This window comes from Pezoporus flaviventris, unplaced genomic scaffold (assembly GCF_033815535.1).
Source record: "Pezoporus flaviventris isolate CSIRO_AGI_PZ_B2104156 unplaced genomic scaffold, CSIRO_AGI_Pfla_v1 ptg000002l, whole genome shotgun sequence".
Taxonomy (NCBI): Eukaryota; Metazoa; Chordata; class Aves; order Psittaciformes; family Psittacidae; genus Pezoporus; species Pezoporus flaviventris.
Genome location: NW_026892550.1, coordinates 31,103,564 through 31,130,193, shown reverse-complemented (window position 1 = coordinate 31,130,193; position 26,630 = coordinate 31,103,564). Strand labels below are relative to the sequence as shown.

The 26,630-nt window shown below is 39.2% G+C and overlaps 1 protein-coding gene across 1 annotated transcript in view; it reads left to right on the top strand.

The window, feature by feature from the left end:
• SNX25 (sorting nexin 25) overlaps positions 1-26,630 on the top strand; it is a 78,700-nt gene that overhangs the window by 6,086 nt on the left and 45,984 nt on the right. Inside the window, exons 2-3 of the mRNA XM_061474041.1 lie at positions 6,366-6,450; positions 14,608-14,824. Coding sequence (XP_061330025.1) covers positions 6,366-6,450; positions 14,608-14,824 — 302 coding nt within the window. The remainder of the gene's footprint in view (positions 1-6,365; positions 6,451-14,607; positions 14,825-26,630) is intronic.

The window sequence follows — 26,630 nt, the reverse complement described above, 5'->3', positions numbered from 1 at the left end:
TGCAGGGTTTTTGCTGTTACTTCTGCCAGTCTCTGCTTGCTGCTCTTCTGTCATGCTTGTTTTAGATCCTCTTGGGCTTGCAACCTGCATATTCTGTCTACTGCCATTCTTTTAATTTATCACTTGTTTCTGGATTAAAAGCAGAGGATATGTTTCAAGGTGACACAGAGCTGAGTGTCTAATACTTTTGTTCTTAGTGCTGTCTCTTACTTAGGCAGGCAAACAATCAGCTTTTGATGATGTAGGTGAGTTTACTACTAAGGAAGTCCTGAAATTAAAATAACGAAAAGGTGTTGTAGCATTGCCTCCCTTTTTCAGGAATATTTTAAAGTTTGAAGAGAATGTTGCATGAATTGCAAACATTCAGTTATGGCTCAGTGGGGGCCTGTTACACTTTGGGGCCTGTAGTTTAGATATGTCTGCTACAGTTTGTTTTTAGGGATGTGTGGAGTATCTGTTGTCCTTATGGATTTCAAAGCTTTTTTAGAATTGAAGTTTTGTCAGGACTGCATTCATTGATTACTTGCAGGCATAACTCTGAAGTGGTAACTTTATTCTCACAGGAGACGACTGAGGTCAGGAAATTAAATATTGAAACATTCTTCAGATTCTGTGTCTCGCTTATTTGTCCCATAACTCCTTAGCAATGAGCAGACTTAGTTTTCCACACAGCATTTTCTCCATCATGTATACTTAGAGATCTCGTCTTGTCATGCAACCCTGTTTCCTTTCATTGTATCCTGTGTGGTCTTCAGCTCTGCATTGTATTGTGCTTGATGTTTAATTTTCTCAACATTGGGTTAGATTGGCATTTCATATGTCGCTATATGAATCAGGCTCCTTTTACCCTTGTAGGGACTGCTTCACACTTGAAAACTGTTTTATGACTGACAGTGTAACTAGGGAGCTAGTTCATGGCTCAGTTATCAGAATAAATGCTGAGTCAATAAGAGAGACTGGTGGGAGGCTCATTGGGATCTTGCTGTCAGGTCTCTGGCGGGGGAGTCCTAAAGTAGTGTGAAGAGTGAAAGCATCTTGCATTCAAGATACACCTTGGGATTGAAAATATGGTTCACATATATCAAATATTGTCAAACCAAAATTTGATCAAGTTACTTCTTATTCCAGGTCTTGGTTCCTTGTGCTCTACAAAGGAGAGCAGCAAAGTTTACCCAAAGAAGAGTCAATTATATAGAACACCATATCCTTTACCAAGCTGCCACTTTGTAAAGTGATTTAAAAAGCACAAAGCAAAACACCCAACCCCCCCCAATAATTCTCAAACCCCCAAAGAAATAATGGAGTTGAAAGGAGAACAGGCTTGTGTCAAGGGAGGTTTAAATGACCAATCACTTTATACCATTTTTTTTTATGTATTAAACATGCACAGTGAAAGAGAGCAAGTTAATGTTAATAAGATCAATGATGACAATTCATTCTGCATGTTCTGTGATGCTCTGATAAAAAGACAGAACATCATACCTTTATACAGTGAAAATTCATGAGGCAGGGAGGGTATAGCAATAGACAATGCACGAGTTCCTCATTGATTGTCAGGCTGAGACTGCAGCTGAGGCATGAGTCTGTGCAGGCTTTTCTGGCTTGTGAGCAATCCAGTTTTCATAGCACATGGCTCTTCTGGCTTTGAAGTATAGGCCACGGATTCTTGTTGTCTGTTTTAACAAGAGGAGAAGAGTTTGGAAATGTTCAGTAGACTGGAGCTGTCCATGTACGCTGAGAATTTATGTAAGCTTTTATTTTGGTGGTAATATTAAGGTTCCTACCAGAGAATAATGATGTATTTTTTGCTGAACAGAAATCTGAATGCTAACTAACCAATTACTTCTTAGCTGTACTGAAGGGGATGAAAGTATTACCTGAGAAAAGTTTCATTTGCATATTCTTGTCTGGCTAGTATTATATGAAAGCTCAAGTCAAGGAAGTTCTGCCTTCATTATAGTTTTTGTACTGCTGCAGTTCTATCAGTTTTGCACGTAGTACATTTAAGGTAAAGGTCCCAGTATAATAAACATGGTTTGCATGTTCCAGGAACTACTATAGTAGTGGAAATAAGATCCACTGATATTCTAAAATAGTTATTGAGATAATGATACTTAACATAATAGGATTAACATGCTTTAAGTATGTTGATTTTTAAATTGTTAGCTACGGTATTCCTTAATATATGTAGATTAATGCTTAAGTGACATGTACTTGCTTTGTAATCTTAAATAGAACTATAGGTATTAATTTAAAATGATAATTCTTGTGAGTAGATAATTTATTTTTGCATCAGAAATTGGAGTAAAGTTTACTACTGTAAGAAAACATATATCTAGATGGGTTACAGCTGAATTTATGGAGGGTTCAGTGAAGTATTATTTGAAACTGTGACTCTCTATCATCAAAGTCCAGTCTGATGTTAATGTGTGTTTTACAAAGAAAAGAAGCAAGTTAACAGGGCATTAGTGTGTGGAGCAAGTAGCTGGGGTAACTGGATAGTTCTTATATGCTGAATTAGATGTAATCTTTGCCTTGTAGATCAGTGATTAAACCGAGCATCTCATGCGCAATGCCTGTTTTTACTGTGGGATCTGTCCTGAGCTCTGTTCTAGTTTTGTTGTAATTGAGTTAATATAATAGAAATAATTGTTAATTTTTCTCTGCTTCTGGCTTTACTCCCATGGCAGAGTAAGTCTGCATGTGGTGTGCCTGTAGCAGGTGCCTGGCTTTCTGCTGTTAGATTTGAAGATTTGCATTTGATGACTGAGTATTGCAGATGGATTTCTTTATAGTGGAAGATACTCCTGTTTTCTCTGTGCTTTGCCATTTATTCAATGTAGTTGTTGAAACACCTTAATTCTTTATTCTTTAACATTTTCTTCAGAACTGATTTTAAATTGTTTAAACCAATAAATGACATTAATTTTTGCATCTGTAGGAGATTGAACCCAAGAGAAAATTTTGGGCTTAATACCAGCATTGTTTTGTTTCCCCCCCCCCCCCCCGTGCCTTTCAAACTGTTGTTTTCTGTGGTTTAGACCGTTCTCAAAAGTATCAAATAATGAGTATTATTGAGAATCTCCAGGAAATACACACATCCTTTTTTTTCAGCCTGTAAACAAAGTAAAAATTAGAGAAAACTTGAACTGTTCCAGGAAACAGGCCTCCCTGTTTGTTAGCAACCTCATTCTTTGCATGTGCTTTCCGAATGTGCTCCACCCTTACCCTTTCAAGTCATTTTATCTTATTTAAGTTTAAGTTTCAGTGTGATTTCTGCTGTTCTTTAACAATGAAATCTACAGAGTGGAGCCCCTGATTTTTGTGTTTTGGGGTGGGTTTTTTGGTTGTTTTTTTTTTTTTGTTTCGTTTTTTTTGTTTTTGCTGTGCTAGTGCAGGTCAGGGCTAATGGGGACATACCAGATTTTAATTGGTATAAAACAGCATCGAAGCTGGAGCTTTGACTGTGTAAAATCCATTCACGAACATCTTTGGGCTCAGTCAGGGTTATGCCAACTGTTTCATGAAATGTAGCACTGTTTTCCTTTAGATAAGCCACATGAATCAAAATGTGAGAACATTCCAGTCTAGGCTTTCTAGCTGAACCTGTTCTCTCTATGCGCCCTCCATCTGACTTGAGGCAGGGGTAGGAAGAAAACCTTCCAGCAAAATCTGGATCTTTCAGTCTCTCAGCTGTTACATCTGAGTTTGAACTGTGAGTTTTCTGAAGTCCTGTTATTCCAGGTGCTGGTAAGCCTGTGTTACTGGGTTGGAGCTGTTGGGTTTCAGGTGTTTGTTGCTGTATGTCATCTAACTTAGGGGTGCCTCCTTATTTAGTGAATTCATTGTTATTGTTGTCACAGAAACAGATTTTTTTAAAAGCAAATCTAAGCTATGAAGGTTTAAGACTTGGTTCTGCTAAATGCAAGTTTGAAAGAGTAAAAGGGAAAAGGAGTTGATAAGCGCTTTTAGAAAAGGCAACTTAGTATCTGATCCATTATTAGTAACTAAATAAAACTCAGTTCTTGAAGGATCATCAAGAATCACAAAATAGTTCAGGTTGGAAGGAATATCTGGAGGTCACCTAGTCCACCCAGCTCAGGGTGGCTCCAGCTAGGTAGGTTGCTCAGGGCTTTCTCCTGTTGACAGGAGTTTTGAGTACCTCCAAGGATGGAGACTCCACAGCTTCTCCCATTCTGGTATTTGACCAGCCTCATAATTAAAATAGATTGGCCCTGTAAGTGATGGGAATTGCCTTTGTTGTAACCTGGCCTATTTTCCTGTGCATGTGCAAGAAGAGTCTGGCTTCCTCTTCTTTGTATGCTCTCATTTGGTCTCCCCAAACTATTTTTCTTCTTAGCCTGAACTAACCCAAACAACATCACTCAATATATTTAAACATTATTTATGCAAATGTTAGATTCTCATCTGTTCTTGAAAATTTGTTTTTAAACAAAGTTGAAACCTTATTTTTAAACAAAGCTTTGTGCTTTTCTCACAGGCTGTTCATGGTGGTGTCTATAATACCTGTATGAGGATGGAAAAAATTCCTTTGCCCTTCAGTAATAACATTTGTGCAGTAGCAAAATCACAATTGCTAGTGGTGGTATTCACTTCTTACGTTTTCAGTTCTTTTTGATCACTTGTATAGCATGGATGTTATTATTTTATCTTATTTTTTTAAACAAAAAGCTGGTGCCTTTTGGAAGTCAAAAGGTACCAACCGTAAAGGACACTTTCAATGAAGTATATTCTTGCAAGCTGAAACACAAGTTTTGTATCTTCCTATTTAAGAGGCAGCATTTGACTGAGGCAATAATAGTCTGCCTTCTTCTTAACATTGAGTCTTCAAGATTGAAACATAAAAGGATCACTTCCTGCTTTGTGGCATTGTGTAGCTTGGAATGTGGTGTGGTGATGTGGAGCAAGCTGCTTGTATCCATGAATCCCCTCCGAAGGCCTTATTTATTTATTTATTTATTTATTTTTATTTTTTTAATGTTTTTTTTTTCTTCTGCTGTAAAGAAGTGCAGAACTGAGGCAGGTAGGGGGAAACGGTAAGAGTTCAACATTTATAATTTTCTTATCTCAGCTTGTGTTTAAACTGGTTTTGAAAGGAGTGATTTGGCTGATGCTTCACCAGAGAGCTTAGTGATGCTTCAGTCCATACAAAAAAACCCCATTGCCGCAAACTAAGTACAAATGAGATCTGTTGATGCCACAGTTAGGAGCTTGAGGTTACTGACCTCTATGCAGGCATGACTCAGTTTAGCAGAAGGATTAGTCTTGTAGGATACCCAAGCTAGCATGAGTATTAAAGAAGATGGAGTACACTGAGCTCAAGTTTGTCAGGTTTGTGACTTTGTGCACTTTCTTCACAGAAAGGCCCAAGTGGCATTGCTTAATAGGGCTTTCTGAATCCCTTTGCCCTCCCCAAATATATTTGGGATGTTTAATGCCTCTGTAAATCTGTCTCTTTTTAAATTGGAGTGGTTATGAATCATCCAATTTCCTGCTGCAAATAATGCAGAAAAATCCTTAAGTAATTGTATGACTAGCATTAACACAGCTTTGCATGGAGGCAGCACAACAACATTAGCAGTCAGAGGTGGTGTATCAGAGCAAATGTTGTTAGATGTTTTTCCAAACAGCAAAAGTAACGTCTGCAGCTGTTCAGGTGGCTATGGCTTATGCTTTACCAGCATTGTGTTCAGGTAAAAGGGAGTAATGAAAATCTGTAGCAGTTTACTAATCAGATTAACACTCTGTTCTTGCATCTCCTTAACTGTAGTGTTGATAGTAAGAAGGGCTGCAAATGGAGGCAAACAGGCTGAAATCTTGCTGCTCTTGCAATTTATAGTAATACTGAGGGGGGAAGAAAACAGCTGCAATACCACAGCTATATGGTCTTAAGAGTAGTGACTGGAAGAAGTCGAGGGAGTATTGCTGCATTCACGCAAAAACTGGGACAAATTAACTGTGCGTGGAAGGAGGGGCACTCAAGGCCTGGCAAGTGTCCATGGTAATGCTGTGTGTTAGATGGGAGTCTGAACAGCTTTATTTGGATTTTAGGGTAGTTCCAGTTGTTTTATTAAATGCATGACCTGTTCCTAGTGCATTGAATTGCAAACAAATGCAGCTCCCTTCTGCCAAAAACCCCCAACCTTAAGATAATTTGGCAAGTTGTACAAAGTACAATATGCAACAATGGGTGCAAATATGTGCTTAATGAACAATATATAATAACCTTACAGGCAACTGACACTCATCTGTTTTATCTGTATGAGGCTACAATTTTTGTATTTTTATTCCTCCTGTCTTTTGGTTTATTCCTTCCTCTTACGAATATTCTCTTCAAATTTCAGAGTAATTGTTCTGGAAGCTCCCATGATTCAGTCCAGTTAAGGAGAGTGGTCATTTCTCACAACATGGATAAAGCACTGAAAGAAGGTGAGTCTTAACTCAGACAGAAGAGCATTAGACTCTGAGTATCTCCTGTCCTCTTAACAAACCATGACTGCACAATATTCCAGGATTTTAGAATATGACCCTGATTTCTTCCTTGATATAAAAGTACAAGGTCTTGGTCTTCAGAAGAGGCCTACTGTAGTAGGTAATGTGGTATTGTTTTTGTAATTTAGCAGATACCTTGTAATTTTAGTGGCTGTTTTGTTTGTTTGTTTGTTCCAGAAATATATTAAAATAGAGTTCATAATACTTATGCACAAAACTAAAGGGTAACGCTTAAAAGGTTCTCGGTTGGATTTTCCTGAACTGATAAATCTTACAGACTCTTGCACGCAGTCTTCTCATTCAGTTTAGTTCTTGCTGTGAAAACTGGATCTAAAAATCAACATTTGTATTTCTGGCTAATACAGTCTATGAAATCTGTGGATCACCAGTACAGTCACTGGACTTTGGATTGTAAAATGCGAACTATGATCATATGTATTTAAAATGTTTTATTTGCAGCTTTAAAAATAAAGAATAACAGCTGCTTCTGCACACTTTGTTTTCAACTGACTCCTGGTAATACAAGTAGTATAGGACCTGGGATAGTGTCAGAGTTGAAGTAACAAGTAAAAATCTTTGGTTCAAAGTTTATGCGAGGTTGGAACATAAAGATGATGCTGGGGGTGGAAACCTAGCTAGTATATTAACAAAAGAAAGCTCATAAGAAGGGTTGTGTATTGTAGCTTTTAAAGTATATATATCTAAAATGTAATGCCAGTCCAGCCTTCTGTAAATATTTTACCTAATTTTGAATAATTTTTCATTATGATTTCTTTGCAGTACTGTTTGGGGTGGTTTTTTTCTTTCCCTTCCCCCCTCAATCTGGAGAGTATACTTTAAAATTATCATTGCTTTAAACAGGTTGGTTGTATTATGAAAAATTCTGGGGAATTTTTAAAGTTATTTTTATGAGTAGCTGTTAGCAGGATATGTAGCTAAAATACGTTAGAATACCTACTATGTCATGTTTCTGTGAAGGTGAACTATTATAACGTATCATAACTTGGTTTTAGGCAGCATTTTTGTCTGGAATCAGTCAGACTATAAGAATCCTTATGATGTGAAAAGGATAGTAAAGTCTAAACATTACATGTATGAAACAAGCCCAGACAAATTATTTGCTGTATTCTCTCACATTTGCTGTATTCTCTCACATTTGGATAATCATCCTTGGAATCTGAAATGAAGCCTTGACATAATCAGCACAGAATCAGAGGTAGTGGGGTTATTTGGAGACAGACAACAGGTATTGTGGAATACTAGGGGAAAGATAGTTGTTACACATCCCTCGTTACTTGCACACAGGAGCAACTCATGTGCCTGTAAAAAATATGGGAGCTGTCTTCATCTAAAGTATCATTCTGCAGATCGTTAGGTTGGTTGCATGAGTCCATCCTTACTCAGTAATGCTGAAAGTTACCAGTATTTAAGTGATTTATGCTGTTGGAGTTGGGGACCTTCTGTTGTTTTACTTACCTTTCTGTTATTTATTTTCAGAGTAGCTTTTACCCTCCATTCTCACTCTGAATTTTGGAGAGCAAACTTGTCAGATTTCATTGTATTTCTTCCAGGCCTACATGATGAAGCCAACTTCTCCAGTTGTGGGAAAAAAAAAGACAAAAAAAGGAAAAAAGTGCAGTTTGACAGGGATGAGACTGTACTTTTCACCTATGCCGTGTAGACTTAAACAAGCATTTTGGTTTTGGAAGGTATCTGAGTCATCCTGAATTTCAGATACTGTGAATCCCAAAAGAAACATTTTACTATAGCTTATTAATGTGATCAGTCTGTCTGTGAATAGACAGGGCACATTTCTTGCCCTGTTATGGTTCTGAAACTTGTAATTGTCTTGATAGTCTGAATGCTTTTTTTAACTTTTAACAAGTTTGTGGTTACGTAAAACATTATTAATAATGATATAAAAAATACTGTCTGTGTTTCTGTTTCCAGTTTTACACTGATGAAGATTAAAGTGTTTGTAAATCCCAGGAATTTTTGGCAACTTCTTGCTGTCTAGATGTAATATGCTGTTCAACAAAATGCTTTAAAAAGCCTAATTCATTTAGTTGGGAGACTTTCGGATGTCCTGACGTTTTAATCTTGAGGGACCAATTCAGACTCCTACCACCACTTGAGGTTTTGAATAGGTGCTATCAGATTATCACAACTGATGAGGTTTTGCAGTGGTTTTTTGTTCAGGTTTTACTTCTCTTTATATTGCCTTACAGATGTAAGTATAACATTTTGGAAGGAGCCAGCATCATCTAATTTTGGAAATGCTATTGCTGGTTATGAAGAGACAGCCCTTTGGTTAATTCTGATTTCTTTACCTGTTTTTCATCATCTATGTAATTAAATTTGCCTGAGGTTTACTATTAATTGGTAACTGTCTTGCACCCCTCAAGAATAGACTGTTGATTGTTAGTCGTGCATGCATTTGCTGTTGTTACAGCCAGTCTGTGTGGACTTTTTTCTCTGGGTTTAGAGTGTCTCTTCTGAGGTTCTGTGAGGTGTCTCGCTTGACAAACTGTCACTTGCTATACTGCCTTTTTCCTGATGTTTTCATCATAGCCTGTTAATGTAGTTGGAAGGATAGGTATCAGTGATCAACCTTAGTTTTAACTGAACAAGTCATGCATTTTTCCATTTCAACCCTTGGTCTTATTGAAACAGACTTAAGAATATTAAGGTGCTTAGATTAGTTTTCCTGTGATGGACATTGGCTGAGAGTAGATGCTGTGCGTGAGATACCTTCTCATCTTGCCAAAGCCAAGGTAACAAAGTTGTTGGGAATTGTTCTTCTACAATATTGATCACTAAGTGTTGCTAAGAAGGAACTTCAGTTTATGTTGGTTTACAGCTCAGTTCTAAACTTCCTTCTTATCTCACAGTGACAACAGCGGTATAAAAGGATGGTGCTTCATTCTTAATTAAAGCATACTTACATAAGCTGTAGATACAGGGAAAGCTGTGAATTAGCCCTGCTAGTGTGTGGTGTGTTTTATGAAATCTATGCTCAAAATCAGAACAAGTGTAATGTTACAAGATTTTCATTGTTTAGCATGGCAGAAAGAGAAGGCCTTTTAGTTGTAAATGCTTGAATCCCTTTTTTAGGCAGTAGTACTTGAGTGACTAACACTGAAATGTGTTTTTTCAGTACATCTCATGCTTTCTTTTGATAGGTTGATTTTATTCTTACTTGCCCTTCATTCATTTTAGACAAAGAAAAGACAATCCACTTTATAAATACTTTTAACCTTTTAATACTTCCTGTTGCTTATCTGGTAACTTTATGTTTTCAGCCCATATCATATGGTAGTTTAGGAACATGTCTCTGAAGAGAGCCTCTGGTCAGTCAGCCTTGTGCTGCTGTTGTTTGGGCTGAGGGCTGTAGCTGTCAGTAAACATACCCTCCATGTGTGCAGCCAGGCCCCCAAGAACTGAATTTCATCTTCTGTTTTTATTGCCCCATGTCCTGTGGTCTGTTATTCTTTACAGCCAGTCTTTGTTTCTGCTGTTTTAGTAGTGCCAAGAAACTTGGTTTCCATATTACTTACCTGCTTTACTGGATCATTTATGTGTGTAAGTAAAACAGCACACGCCTTAGCACAAATCCCAGCAGAAATCCACTGGTGAAATACTTTTACTGTGAAAACAATTCATTCATAACCCTTGTTTCTTGGCTATTAAAATATTTCATGCCAGAGTGTCATCTCTTCTTTCACAGTGGCTTATCTTCCTTCAACCCTGTGTTGAGTTGACCTTGCTGGAAGTATTTTGGGAATTTAATTAGATTGTACCCATGGATTGAATCTTTCATGTCTGTGTTCTTGTTGGCCCCTTAAAAGAACTGTTAGGCAGTAGTGCACAGAAGGAGTTTTTTCCCAGTCTGATTTCCCAACTGATGATCCACACATTGACATTTAGGGGAAAAAAAGTTGCAGTAGCTTCTGCAGCTCCCTATTTGAGAAGCTGTACATATATATTTTTTTGCCACAGCTCTCAAAAAATTAGTTGTTAGGGTCCAAAATATGAGCAAGACTTAATCTGAATTCATGTTCTCTTTGCTACTGGGATTCAAACTCTTGGAGCTGAGGATTTTTGGCAAAGGGTACATGGGCAAAACTATTCAGACAGATTTTTTTATTTATTTTTTTAAATGCATTTCCTAGACCTTTGTAACACATTTCTCTCTGTTGTTTGTATCCTTAGAAATTTCCATCTTTTTTCTGCACATTCATTAGAATTACTAAGAAGCAAATGTCAAAAAATATTTAATAAAAATAAACTGAACAGTGTGGAACTATTCCTGATGCAGGATCTTAAACCATTTCATATTAATGTTGCATTTGTGTTTTACAGATTTTGATGCTTGCTATTGTAGGATAACTCAAGCCAGTGTTATATCTATACCTCCTCCTCTGTTGCTCATACAGTCACAGGAGAGTTTTGGATCTGACCATAACTTCATGTAATGTTGCAGTCTCTCCAGTGCTTTTGGGAAAGGAGATTTGTTTCTTGTTTGAAACGTGGAAATCTGCATAGGAAGAATATTTTTGGTCTGTTTTTTAATGGTGCTTTGAGAAAATGGGTAGGCAATTAGTCCTTTTTATTCAGATTTCTATGTTGTTTTCTGTAAAGCTGGGTGATGAATCCTCGCAGTGTGAAAACTAACATGAAGCTCTGCAGACTGCAGATTTGAAGCCAGTCTGACTGCCTGCCTCTTGTGCTGCTGAACCTTGGGATGAATGAAAGTAGAAGAGGAGATAGCAGTTACTGTAGACTTGCATGGGGTTAGGAATGAAGGAAGGGTCTAAGGGGTGTCTTCTTCTGTCTCTACTCCTAACAGTCTTTTAGTTTACAGTTTTTAGAAAGAGTAGTTGAAGAGGCTGAACTTCATGTTCACATGGGAATGACTTTCAGTCAGATTTTAACAACTGGGGGCTTGGATCTTCGGAACTAATTTAGAAAACCTAGCAGATTCTTTGCTGACACTGCATTTGATTCAATCAAACTGAAACAAAATTCTTCTCTTTTGGGTGAGTTAGTGGTAGTAAGGTATTGCCCTGAAAGTGTGCTCTTTTTTTTATTCCTTTCTTTTTATTCCTTTTTTGTCATCTGCGCAGTTGTTTTCAATGTTTTAGAGAGCATGCAGTGTGAAAATAATGAGAGGAGATGGATGAGAAGTTTCCTTCTCTGAAAGGAAGCAAGCTGTGCTCTGTAAAAGTCTTGCATTTCCTTAGAGTGCAGAAAGAGGCACCAGCTGTATCAATAGGAATGAAACTAAAGCAGCAACAGCACGTCATGGCTAGGATGACGCATAGGGATGAGGCGATTCTTACCCCAGCACAGACTGCTGTTAGTATCTGTGGCTGATATCCTTCTTGGATTTTGTTGTTTTTAAAGTCTAAAAGCTGTCTCATTGCTCATTTGGGCATAAATTCTGGGGTCTGTAGTACCCCAAATTATATACAGAACAGCGTGGTTAGACTAGACTGTTGTGGTGCAGGAACGGCAACAAGGCTCAGAAGCAACAAGGAAACTATAGAAAACTTGTAAAGGAAGAGAACTATAGAAGGTAGGTGCAGGAAAATACGGTTTAAAGTGGAGATGCTCATTTAAGGTCTTGAAAGATTGTAACTGGCAGAAACATAAGTGAAGTATTTTGGACTTGCATGGCTTAAGTTTTGGTAATGGTTGGTTATCTTTTGTGCTTAGTTTGATGTTGCCACTAGATTTTGTGGCTCTTTCACGTTGATATATCTAGATGAACCACCATGCAATCATCTTGCTGTATCTGAGCAGGAATCTTCCCAATGTAATAAATCTTGCTTCAGGTATTTCAAATGGGAATACAGTAAAGTTTCCAAAGTTGTAGTCTCATAATATTTTGCTAAGTAGCATTAGCTTATACTTGAATGCTGTGCTTTACCAGAACACAGAGACTTAACATTGATGGTTGATGATGGAGTGAGCTAGGAACTGAGCTCAATTTGTAGAGGAGCTGCTTAACATTACAGTTAAATTAAGGGTCAGTGTGAAAAGATACATGCTCTGAAAGGGAGTATAGTCTAAGGGACTGAGATACATGTTTCACTCTTGTACTCTTGTTTTGTAGAGTTCTGTCTGATAGATGCCTGTAGGAGCCACCACTCTACCATGATTTGTCTTCTTAGGCAAAAGATGCCGAAGAACTATGCTACTTTGCACCTTTGCAAAGGATAGAGAGTGTGTCTGTGGGAAAATCTGAAAAAAGTCATTGTCTGTGATGGTGATAACAAATACTGCAATGCAGTTTGTTTTGAATAAGCTTGAGAAATTATGGGTCTCTTGCAGAGCAGAGGAAAAGGAAGAGTCTATGCTGTGATTGGCTTTCTGCAGCAATTCAGGTAATGCAACAGAAGAGAGTAATCAAGCTATAACAAAAAGGTGGTTGCAGAAGAACATGGGGACAGATGTGGAAAGCTGTTTAAAATGTGTATTGTGATAGGAGACTTGAGATAAGTAATATACTTCAGTTTTTAACATGATGGTCCCAGTTGTCCTTTGGTGTATTGAGGGATTATTCCTCAGCTTGCTTATCAGAAGACCATTACCTTTTGGAACTGCTTTTATAACTTTGTAGTATTTGTGAGTGAGAGTTTTCAATGAAATGCTATTTCTTCTGTCTTAGAAAAGTAATGAAAACAGATATGTTTCAATATGGGAAGTTCCCAGCCTGCAGTATGGTTCTGCACATATTTTTTCCTCTTGGATTAGAAAAAAAGAATCCAAACTTTTATTTATTTATGGAAATGTTTCTCTGAGTAATCAATTAAAAAGCCTTGAAATGACTTAGCCAGAGGATCTTAACTATATATTTCAGCCCATTCAGTGGAGCAACTCAGTTTCTTTATAAACCTGAGGGAGATGATTTATGAAGTATTTGCTAGAAACTTTTATCAATTTTAGCCTTTTCTTTTGAAATGTTTTTAACGGGATGCTGTTGGATAAGGTCTGCCAATACTTCAGACAGGCAGAAGTATTTAACTTAAGTTGTTCTGCTGTTAGGATGTTATTAGTTCACTATCACAGTGTCAAGGAGCATTTTATAGTTTATTAAACTGCCAAACAAACAACTTTTATTGAAGTGGAAAGTAAAAAGTAGTGGAGTGACGTGATTACTTTACACCTTAGGCTTACACTGACAAATTAGATGTACTTTCGATATTAAAAGTCTGAAATCAGGGTGTTTGGTAAAGAAGCTGTTCAGATTATCAGGCATATGACTTATTTTCCCCCCTTCTTATTCAGTTACCCTTTGGTAGATGCAAACTTGCTCCTTGTTTTTTCCCTGTCTTGTTGTAACTGCTAAACATGGCTCATACGTGCTCACTGAACACGTCCTACTTCCTCCTAGACATCTAGGGACTGGTATCCAAGTAAAACTGTTGTCACACAAAAGCTGTCAAAAAGAAAAGTCAGAATGGTAGAAGATGGTGTTGCCATTGCACTTCCAATTACAGTAACCTTGGTTGTTGCTTGTAGATATGGTTTGGAATACCTTGTAATTTTTGAAGTTCATGCTGTCTCGCTAATCTACTTGTTCTTTCCTGTCTCTTAACTATTCTGATCCTATAACGTACTTTCTTCAGTGTTGTTCTGTACTGTGTATGTCTTTTGAAATCTAAAAATCTTTCCACCTCGCCTTCTCACTATGACTTTGGAGTGAGGACTGTTGAATTCATATGTAAAGAAGTCTGGTTTCAGTCTGCAACATCCTATACACATATTATATGATAGTTCGTATAACCAAATTCACTTCTGAGAGACAGGTATTAGTTCGAGGTTTGTCTGTAGCAAGTAACCTGACTGAGCAAATCCACTTACAGGCTTTGCTTTGCAAAGTGACCTTCAGTAACCTGTTAGGTGCAGGTTTCTGTAACTTTGCCACCCTTACTTTCTGTGGCAAGAATTTAAAACTCAAAGAAGACTATACGAAACCTATTACCCATCTAAGCTTTGAGAGGCAATGTGGAGGAATATGTTTTTCCTGTCTTGGTGTGCCTTCCCATTTTGCAGTTTTTGCTATGTATTGTTTTGTTTTCCTTTCAGTGTTTGACTACAGCTATAGAGATTACATCCTGTCCTGGTATGGGCAACTCAGCAGAGATGAAGGGCAACTGTACCAGCTGCTATCTGAAGACTTCTGGGAGATTGCCAAACAGCTGCGACAGAGGCTGAGTCACATTGATGTAGTTAAAGTTGTCTGCAATGATGTAGTGAAAGCTTTACTCTCACACTTCTGTGACCTTAAAGGAGCCAACGCCAGGTAAAAACAAACCTGCATTGCATTGGCATTTTCTGCTTGTTGCTATGCTTTCAGATGTATTATGTCAAAGTAATGAAAAGTGTAATGCTTTTGTAGGCAACTGATAAAACAGTTCAAGCTTATTACCAGTTTTAGAGATCAAGAAGGCTTCAGGGCATCTGTAAGACCTCTGGAAGGAAATGCTTTTCTTCCTTTTTCTCAGAGTTCAGATTCACCTCTGTTTCCATTTCATCCTTGAATCCTTTGCTCACAGTAGGAGGTGGGCTGTGTGTGAGCAGTTCCTGCAAGTAGCGTGAACCTGCAAGGGAAAGGAGAAGCGCTGTCAGAGCAGTCAACAGACAAGAAGGTAGTTATTTGCACCTTTCCCAAAATAGCACCAAGGTTAATTCAATTCAGTTTCCTATTTCTTCTAGCCCCAGGAGGCAAAGCCTTATGGTTTCTGTAAGTGGCCTGTCCTGCAATAACAAGATTTTTCTACTGGAAAAAAATGTTGGATGGATTTTCTTTCTCTGTTCAGCTTATCTTGCTAATTACATGAATTTCCTTTTTGGCAAGGCTCTCTTTGTCCGCTTAAAAAGGTCAGCTGTCCACTAAATACTAGAGTTGTGCTCAAATTCTAATTGCAAGTGAGAACTCTTAGCCTAGCAATTCCCACATCTGAATGAACAGTTTGTGTAATTGCGCATGGAATTTGGGCTTATGTCTACACTTACCTGCGTTTTAGTTATCCTAATTGAAACACACTCTGCTCATTCAGATTTAGACTATACATCTTACGTTATGAAGTTGTTCTGCCTGCAGTTAGATACACATATTTTTAACACTCTTTCAGAGAAAAAAGATAAACTATTTTCTGTCAGTGACCAGTCTTGTGTATTGCCATTCACACTTACTTCTGTTCTGGAGCAGAAGATAGGGTTAATGTATTTCTGGGATATACTAGCTTTATGTAAACTAATGTGTAGGAAATAAAGACAAAAAAGAAATCAAAGGGTGGTTACATCCAAGCAAAGAAGAAAAGAAGGTGTGTGCATATTGCAGTATATCTTGCATTGGATTCCAGATAATTACTTTCTTTCAGCTCTGGAATGTGGTAGAAATCTCTTGGTCAGGTAAACCTCCTATGTGTGCTCCTGATTTTTAAACATTGTGCTTGCACTTGCCCTTCATCATAGTAAAGCACCTGCTTTTGGGAAAGGTTTGATTTGAACAGCTAAAAGAGGAGGATGTTTGGTGGGGTGTTATTGTTTTGGTTTTTTTAAGTGAAAATTTTTTCCTGCTTGAAGCTGGGGACACAGGATCTACAATTGCAGAATTATTAATATTAAGGCTGATTCTTGATGAGGTTTCTTAATTACTGAGAATTATGACCACTTCATGTAGGTCATTGTTGGATTGTTATTTCCAGTATATAGAGCTAAAATAAATTCTCTTGGCTATATTCCAGTTAGCTTTTTCACTTTGGAATGGTAAATGTACCTTAGTGCTGGATAAGGCAGGCTGCATTAGTATGGTAATGAAAAAAAATCCTATCAAGAATCAATGGGATCGTGGGTTAAAAACCCCACAGCTGCAACTGCACATTTTGTATAGGTTGAAGCTATATCCATTGACTGGTTTACATGCACTGCATGCTGTTCATGCTAACTTGCTCAAAAACTCCAGGAAGCTTTATGGAAATTGCATAAAGAGGAGGCTTAAATGCCATATATGTACTATGGCAAAGTCAGCAGAAATGTGACATTGTGCTCATATGCTGCAGATTGAATTAGTACTGCCGGGTGATCATAGCATGCATGTAATAAGCCTGGAGGCACAGCTGAAGACTTTGATACTGTTCTCTAAGGAATTTTTGATTTTAAGAATAACTTGAGTTTTGTACTAAATTACCTGATGCTATGAAGTTCGTTGTGCTATAACCTCCTGACATTTTAAGCTATAGACTGAGAACTACTAAGTATGTCACTTCTAGCATGGAATATTGAGTTTCTTGGAAAGTTTTCAATTAATGTCCATATTTCTGTCCTTGTTTCAGCTGGGGTAATTTTCTTCCTGCTAGCTGGTATAGTGCTGTTGTGCTGTTTTCGATTTAGGATGAGAATAATGTTGATAACACCGATATGTTGATATGTTAGTTGTTGCTAAGCAGTGCTTACACAGTGTCCAGAGCTTTTCAGTTTCTCATACCATCCCATCAGTGAGGAGGCTGGGGATGCACAAGAAGTTGTGAGGGGACACATCTGGGACAGCTGAGCCCAGCTGACCCAAGAGATACTCCATATGGTGTTATGCTCAGTATATAAACTGGGGGGAAAGTTGGTTTCTTGTGGGCTGCTGCTGGGGAGCTGTCTGGGTATTGGTTGGTGGGTGGTGATCAGCTGCATTGTGCATCACTTGTTTTGTGTATTCTAATTCTTCTGTTATTGTTCCCTCCCACTTCCTTTTCTGTCCTATTAATCTGTTTGTCTCAACCCATGAGTTTTACTTTTGTCTACCCTATCCCAGTGGCGCTGGGGAGTGAGCAAGTGGCTGTGTGGTGTTTACCTGCCTGCTGGGTTAAACATCCAACTGCCATGCTTCAAACACAGAACCTTCTGCTTCCTTAGGGAGCATAGAGACTTTCTTTATCTACCTCTGCTTTCTGTCAAAATTTCAAAGATGGTAGTAAGTTTAAATTGCCATTCATATGCTTCTCTCTGTGTCCGTAATAAAGAATCCAGTTAGTTTTTGATGGTAAACATAGTGCAACAGAGAGTGTAATTAGAGCAGGGTATCTTTCCTGTTGTGATGCCTATTGGAGCACCGCATCTTGTTTCTGCTGCTGAGGTTATACTGTGGTGTGATAGCAAGGGGCATTTTGTCTGTTATCTGGTGGCTTACAATTCTGAATACCCCTCATACCATCTCTGAAGGGGTTGCCCCATAAGCCACTTTGTCTCAGTTTTCCTGCATGACAACAGATAAATCCACTAAAGTAATGGAAAGAAACTGTCTGTGCCCAGGAGGAGAGAGATACATGTTTCTTCACTGTGAAGATCATGTGTTTTGTCACTGGGTGCACATCAACCACAGAAATCCCTTTGCTGTTCTGCTTTCACTGACTAGGTCCAACCTGTGGTACCTGATGGATAGATCAGGATGTTGGAGGAGGTGAAAACGGGCCACAGCCTTTCAGAATGAGGAAAGGTCCTGCAGTCTTTCCCTTTGCTCCTGCATCCCACCTGGCTTTTCTGAATTGTCACAAGGCTCTGCTTAGTAATAACCACCTTAAGGCAGGTGGCCAGCAAAGGCCAACAGATGAGGAAGAGCACTTCCCTGTGTGAGGGAGAGCATGATAAGATGAAAGAAAGGCCACTTCTACTCTAGCCAGTAACAGGCAGGGAATCTAGAGGGAGAAGCTGGGCAGCATTAGGTCTGTTTCCCTGCCAGACATTTCTACAGAGTGAAATAAGGGCCAGAACTGTCTGGGGTGACACAGAGCTGTAGGCAAGACAACTCCCTAGTTTCTTCATCTTGCGTTGTTGTGGTTTAAACCCTAGCCAGACAGCTTGTTCACTCACTCCCAGTGAGTGGTGCCAGGCTGAGAGCAATTGTTGAGCCCCCCCCCAGGGCTCTCCCCTTCCCCGCTCCCAGAGGGATGGGGAGGAGGATCGTAAGAGTGCAACTCCTACGGGTTGAGACAAGAACAGTCCAGCAACCAATGTACAACACAAATCACCACCACTACTATCAACTACAACAATGATAAGGGAAAATAACAAGGGAAGAGAATACAGTACCACCGGCCAAGAAAACGAGTCCCACCCAGAAGCCCATGTCCTTCTGGGTAACTCCCAGTTACCCCCCACCCCGGGCATGACGTGCTGTGTTATGGAATACCTCTTTGCTAGCCTGGGTCAGGCACCCTGTCTCTGCTTCCTCACAGCTTCCCCTCCTCCCTGGCAGAGCATGAGCCTCACAAAGTCCTTGGTCAGGGTAAACATCACTTAGCAACAACCGAAAACATCGGTATCGCCAGCACTGTTCCCAGGCTGGTAGTCAAAACACAGCACTGCACCAGCTACCAAGAAGGAGAAAAATGACTGCTACTGCTGAACCCAGGACATGCGTATATTGCTGGAATGTACCTTGAGGTCCCATTTGGGCTCCAAAGGATCATGTCACTTTTCAGTTACAAAATTTGTAGCAATTCAGAATATTTTAGATAGGAAACAGTTTCATTCCTAGTATTAGCTCAGCATAGAAATGGAATATGATACTTCACTGTGTCCAATGTTAGCTAGTTTATGAGTTTGAAATAGAGAAGGAAAACCAGTCTTGGATTTATTGGTACAAGCCAATGCTCTTTTCCCCTACATTGTGCAGAATCAGGAGTGCATTTGTAACAGGATTAGCCAAGTGCATCCTGCATGGTAGAGAGGGTGGTATTAGGACAGCCTTGTTTTATAGCAGCTTTTATCCCTTTATTCTTTAATATCTCATTCAGGTGTCTTTCTCTGGCTCCTTTAAGCATAATATAAGCAAGCTGAATACTGCAATGTCATTTTATGTGACCAAGGATGGACTGCGAGTAAGGTGATGTATAATGCTGGAAATGTTGGTTTGTGGGTGCAGTGTTGTTTGTGGTGGCACTGTACTTTCCAGGGGCTAGAATTACATGATGCCAGGAATGTAGACTTGATGTGGTAATATGATAGGTTTGTTGAAAGCAAGGGGCAGCTATTTCTCTTGAATGAAATACACAGTCGGTATCAGAAGGACCTTGCAAAATGAAAACAAATAGTAAGCGTCTTTCTGTGAAGCTGTCCTCATGAAAGGAAGTAGTAGTTCCCTTGTGCTTACTGTGGGCTAAGAATAGCCTCATCAGAACTATTAACTGATAAATAACACCTTGTGCTGGTGGTCTCTAAACTGCAGTATAGGAAAAATGAGATTTGCCTACATGAAGTAAGTAGGCAAATGGGATTTGAAGATAGTTAATCATTGCCTCTTCTTGAACCTCCTGACAAGCAGCAGTGCTTTTTGCACAAATCTCAGTGGGAAGAGGTCACAGTGACACTTTATTTATTTACTTATTTATTTTTCCTTCCCCCTCCTGCATCTTGTGGTTGTGAGCATTCTCTGTTTGTCTTTAACCTACAGCTGGGGCACCTTGATCCCAAAGGGAGAGGAAGAACTGGTTTCTCCAATGTGGATATATGGTATTGCAGGCTGCTTCTGGCAAGTTGACTGCTACATGATCTGATGGGATGATCAGAAGCGGTTTTGTGTGTGTGTGTGTGTGTGTGTGTGTGTGTGTGTGTGCCGTGCGCCCGGAGTTGCAGCATAAGTCATGACGTAGCTAAATGGATGCTTGGGGGCTTCAGGCTACTCCAGTGCTGATTGAGAACCCATATTTAAGGGCTCAGAGCTTTTGGAAAGCGTGAGGGAGGGAAATGCTGAGGAAACTTGCTGTTTGAGTGATCAGCATAACACGCAATTTGGGGATTTAAGTTTGTATTGTACATGTTTTGATAATACTTGTTTTGTTTTCTGTGAATTACTGTCAGTGTAAGGAGAGAAGACAACTCAGTTTTTCATTTTCTTGGCCCATGTGAATACCTGTGCATATACAGGATATACCCGTTGTATTTCCTTGTTATTACAATATGTAATGTGATGAGCTAGTCATATTAAAAGGTGCTGCCACTACAAACTGATCAAGAGCAGATTAATGCAAAGGGAGTTGAAATTTAACTAGGTTAATCCTATAGATGCATTCAAGTTGTCAGGATAGCTACTGAACACCTCCCCCCCCAGTTCTTGTTTTTCTTGTATAATTCCATGTGCCACCCACAAACCAGGAACACTAAGAACTGCTTATCACACTCAGTCTCTGGAAAGGAGTATTGAGAGGATTAGCATGAAATGTAGAGGTTTGATGCAATGGGAACAACTGTATGAAGGTACTGAGAGGAAAATAGTAATGAAAAAATAAGGTCTGAGCACATTTTTAAAGTTAACTCATGGGTTAACTTTAAAACCCGTCACACCAGGTCTAAAGCTTGCCATTGCTTTCAAGATGCAGTTGTGGGAAGTTTGGGGTTCCTCTTCATGATTGAGTATGACTTAGACATCACAATAAGCATTAGGACCTCCTGGTGCTGCTATGGCCATACTGCAGCTTGTAAGCCATTCATGCATTCTTTGGGTCTTTGCTTTGTCAATATGACATGTCAAATGCTTTTTCCTTAGAGGTTATCTTCCCACTAAATATTAGGTAAAGCGATTTATAACACCTGGTGATGTATCTTGATAAAAATGGCAAATGTGGAAATTTTGGTGTTGGCTTTGTCCTTTTTTTTGTTGTGCTTTTGGGATTTGGTGTGGTTTGTTTTCAGAGGTGGGTTTGTTTTTTTTTTTGTTCTTTTTGGTTTTTTAGGAGGTACTATTTCAGGTGTGTTTATGATGCTGACTTGTGAAGATCTAAATTTGTTTCTTTTATTTCTTATAAAATTCAAATAGATCAAGCAGTTTTCATCCCGCACTGTCAAGAAGCTTAGAGATCTGAGGGTAATTACAGGTGAAGAGATGCAAGCCGCATGTGGTTCTGGTAGTTCTCAGAATCAGTTTAATGAAAGTGTGTGGTAAGTGTTGAATGTACCGATGAAAGTAATTTAAATTGAGTTGCATGTGCACTTCAGCTCACAGTTGTACTGATTGAGACTGAAATGCAACTGCAAAACCCTCTTGAAAGACTAATTAAAGAAATAGCAAGGCTAAGAGGAACAGTTTGTGGTTTATTTATTTAAAGAGAAAGGACCTTACGTAATTTCTTGTTATTGTAAATGTTTTTACAGCCTCTTCGTTGTTGTTTGGGGGGTGGATGGGGTTTGTTTTTTTTTAATATCATTTGTTTATTTGTTTCTTTCCTATTTTCAGAACAGATTTAGCTTGTTTGTCATCATTAAGTTCCTGGTCATGCATGTCTCATGTGTAAAGCCAGGTTGGACTGAGTCTTGGCCAACATGGTCTAGTGTAAGGTGCCCTTGCCCACTTCAGGGGGATTTGAACTAGATGATCTTAAGGTTCTTTCCAACCCTAACTACTCGATGGTTCTGTGATTCTATGTCTCCTAATCGGTGTACTTATTTTGAGGGTTTGCCCTTGACCTAGTGGTACTGCCAGTTCCAAACCTATAAAGTCTCAAGTTGCATGGACATTGTAAATGATAACTTTGGGGTTTGCTTTTAATTTTTTCACCCCTTTTAGGATTAATTTTTAAGCTCTTTGATGCCATCATGAGAGTTGGAGACTATATAAAAATAAAGATGGTGTGTTGCATCAGGAGCATGAACACAACAACAAATACCAAGAGTATTTTAACTGCAACAAGTCTTTAACAATCCAGGGAGTTACCAGATAGTCCTAATTAAAACTGTGGATATTAGAGTAGATTCTAAATAAAAAGAGGTATGTCCATGAGTTCCTTCTGTATTGGGAAATCTGGAATCCCAGTCATAGACGATAGTTCAGCATTACAGAACTGCTGTGTGTCCTGAATTCCTGGGAAATGAGGGATTGTCATTAAAAGGTATAATTGCTGGCTTAGAGTTGTGTAATTATTGCATGGGAAGGAAATGATGATATTTCTGTAATACTGGTAAGGTTTAACCGCTTACCTTCAGGAGTACCAAAGCAAATCTGCTGTTCTGTTTTCCTCCATAAAGTCCTGGATGAACTCAAGAGGTTTGCAGCAGTAAAGGGTAAAATCTGAATACTGAAGGTGTTCAGTGGAATACACGGTCAGTAATTGCATGAAGCAATCTCGGAGTAAGGGATAGTTACAGTAGGTGTCAGTTTGGTCCTAAAGGAAAGCACTGCTTGGAACAGACCTGGTACAAGGGAATTCAGTTTGGCAGGCCCTACATATGGATCTATATTCACAGACTGCGGCCTGATCTTTGACTCTTTTGAGGGGGCAGTTGAAGAAAATCCCTTTGCTTTCTGATGCTATGAAATAGCATTGGGTAGTTTTAAAAATTCAGAGCAGGCTTAAAGTTTTCGTAAAATGAAACCTACAGAAAAGAAATTTACGCAGGGTTAAGGCTGGCTTTGTAGCTCTCAGGAGTGAAGAGGGCTATGACCTGTGGGCTTGCTGTATAAAGCATGAGTTCTGTCCAGTAGCAGTTTTAAATCACTGAAGTTACCTGCATCTTGACAGACCAATATATGTCACTATTACTTCAGTCTTTTTTGTTCAAGAAGAAACAAATGAATTAAGTTGCTACTTGCCATTATTTTTCTATTGCCTGAAGCTGATTAAATGAGCCTGGTTTACAAAGCTTGTATCATTCCTGTTTTGGAAATGTTTGCTAGAGTGCCGCATTTATATTAGTTCACTGCACACAGTTGTTCTTGGAATTTATGGATAATTGGATGGGCTTTCAAAGCTCTCTCTAAAAATATCTACACACAATTTTATTTAAGAGTTTTCTGTAATTACTGAGTGACCTTTTGTTTGGAAAATCCAACCACACAGTCCTAATAACACATGTTCAGAACTGGATAGGGAGAGAATAATGCCTGTGTTACTATTTGAGTTATTTAATAGTGCTTAATATCTTTATTGACACTGGAAAGATGCAGCAACACTCAGCTTTGTATACGTACATGCACACTGATTTTAAGTTTCTCTTTTCCTGTTGGTCTTTGCAAAATGAGCAGTACCTTTCTTTACTCTTGATCCTGTTCTCACAGAGTTGAAGATCTAGGTTTTATATCAACCTTTGAAAATATGCCTGATCAGGACATCTTAGCTCCTGCTCTGGGAGATTAAACAGACATGGTTCGGAAGCTGAGCAGTGGTGTTAATACTTCTGTTATTTCTCAGTGCTTCTTTTTTGATGGGTATCAGTGAAGAGGAAGCCTGAGTTACAAGGGACGCTGTTTTCTGTGCAGACCTTTCGTTAGCACATAATGTATTTTCCCTGCAAGCTGATCTGGGGCTATATTGAGGCAAATAGAAGTGTAATACTTCATGTATAAATGCAAAGGAGAATATAAGCCTGGATATCTTGTCTGTTTTACTCACATATTGATTTATTTTGTAGCTGTTAAGCCTCCCTCCAAGCTTGCTCTCCTGCTTTCAGTCTCCCCTTTCTTTTGCCTGAACAGCAATGAAAGCTCCAGGACTTGTTGACCCAGCAGTTCGGCTCTTACGCAAGGCTTGTTTAGACTTGAATTTCCTGACCACTTTGTTTCTCTGTTCTTTTAATAAAAATCTGGTGGTGTTCTGTGCCTTCCCTTTTGCTTTGTAGATCACATTTTAGATACAGTTTAGCTAGGAAAAGAATTGAAAGAACCCATCTTCTAGAGAGTCATGTCATCTTAGGTAGTGGACATAACTCCAGAAGAAGTTGAAACTCTGCTTAAATGGCCTGTCAACTGGAGAGTATGCAGCTCTGCTCCCGCCTTGCGTTACTGTAGGCAGGAGCACATCAGGCAAATTAGAATCAAATATTTGCCTTTCTACTTGTTTATTCTGTTCTAATTTCCATTTGTATTCTGTTGACTGTGCATCAGAAAATCCTGGCATCGGCCCAAGTCCTCCAAGCTTTGTATAATGGCTGTTGACGGGGAATAAATATCTACAATATGGAGACAAAGATTATGAGAAATATCTTGCATGGATGATAGTATAGGTGCAATTAATGCTCCAGGGTGTTTGTAGTCCCAAACAGACTGGTGTTCCTCAGGAGACTTTTAGAGAGATACTGAAGGCAAAGGCAACTAATTTCAGTTTAGTGAAGTTTGATGTGCATTCTGGCTGTTCTGTGCTTTGCACATGTTATGGAAGTATACCTTAATCTAATCACTATGTAGGATGTCTTACAAATAAGGTAAGAGTGTCCAAAAAAGATGGGAGTTTTGTGTTTGTGGCCAAAAAAACAATCACCACTTTGCTGTTTGTTCTGTCGTTGGTGTTAATACATAGGAGTCAGTTGTTAAGAGAGGTTAGTTTGTGGCTAGCTACCAGATGTTCAGTGTAAGTCATCCTGTTTCCAGCATTTTGTGTATGCTTCTGGCTGTGTTTCTAAGTGACTGACTTAGGGTAGACCAACCTGTCCAGAAAAGGAAGGCTTTATTTCCCTACTAAGAAGTGACTGTGCGTAAATGACCTAGACTTTCTGTCTGCCTGGGACCTGTGTGGTTTTGGATAAATAATGAATGCCTTTAGGGAGAGCATGTGATGGGGAATGTTTGACACAGGTCTAGAGTAGGCTGTAGAATAATGCCTGGAGTATGGAAGAGGATTGGAAATGCACTGAAGAAAATAGCTAGGTTTTCAGCTGCCAGAGAGAAAAGATCTAACAGAACAAGATAAATAGCTTTTCTAGCTCAGTCACCACCTGTGATGGTCGATTATGAAGACTACACATCATCTTCATAAGTCACTGCTCCTCAGAACATCCAAGCTGTTCCAAGTGACTTGTTTTGAAATTTGCCTTACTTGTAGTAGTTGAAGTGTCCTCCATGATGCACATTTGCACACAGAAAATTTGGGACTGAAAGAGAGGCTTCAGTCAAGTAGAAACCAAATGTCTTTACATTCCTGTTCTGAAAATTAATTAAAAACTAATTTGGGTCACCTTGAGACAAATTACTTGTATTGTTAGAACAGAATTAGAGCTATTAGTAGAGTATTGTTACCCTCCTGGACTGAGGGATAAAAATCATTTGTCACACAATGTTGCCTGTCACTGGCAGCAATATAGTGGTGTCTGACTGAAAACTTTTGGTTTGACTGTGTACATTCTGGGACACCTTTTCACATGCAGAGGCAGTGAGCTTGGAGTGGCTCTGTAACAGTCATTTGACTCTCTAAACCAGCACAGCAGCCTTCAGCTCTGGGAAGGAAGCAGGTGGGAGGAGGCACGGGTATGAGATGTGACAGATCTGAGCCTTTGTAACACCTGAAAACTTTCTACTGAACACCAGTCCTGGCTGCCTTCAGAAATTAGGATGGTGCCTCTCAGGTGATGCTGTCTCCCCGTAACCACTGGCATGGTCACCTTGCTGTTATAAATCAGGAATGTGGCGATGAAGAAACTCCTAAGGCACCTTATTTCTGCTTCTACAGCTGTTTCTGAATAAAGAACAGGTACTACCGTGACCTGCACTAAATGTTCCCTTGGCACATCCAGTCAAACTTTTTCTGAGAAGTCCAGAAAACCACTGGCACCTGTGGGGAGATGAGCTGGTCAGTAGTGGGCACAACATCAAGGCAGGGGAGGTTTGCTCCCTGTTGCTTTCAGAGCTGTGATCAGAAGAGCTGTTTGTAGGGAGTCTGCAAAGCAACACAGACTCTGCTGTCATGGGATTGCTCATCCACCAGCACATTGCTGTGCATGTTCAGTGGTGCGCAGTGCCCACCCCGTGCTTCATGCTGCAGCAGAGGCACAATCACCCCTTCACTGTTATCTCTGAAAGACTGTGCCTTGCCATCTTCCCATAATGTACTTAGTATGATTGCCAGGAGCAGGGAGGACCTATTCACTTGTTTGGTGGCAGGAGGAGTATATTAGTATGATATGTTACTATTTAATATAGCACACTTATACCTGTCCTAACTCCAGGCCTGATTTACTTCCTTTCGTTAGGAACCCAATTCTTTCACTAAGTATGAAGTGAAACCAGAAAGAAATTTGGATTTCCTCCATCCGTTAGTATCCAGCTTGCACAATTCTTACAGTTCATGAGTGGGTAATAGTGAATGTGGGTTAAACTGCTACAGTGCCTTCCCCAGCAGGCTCATCGTGATTCC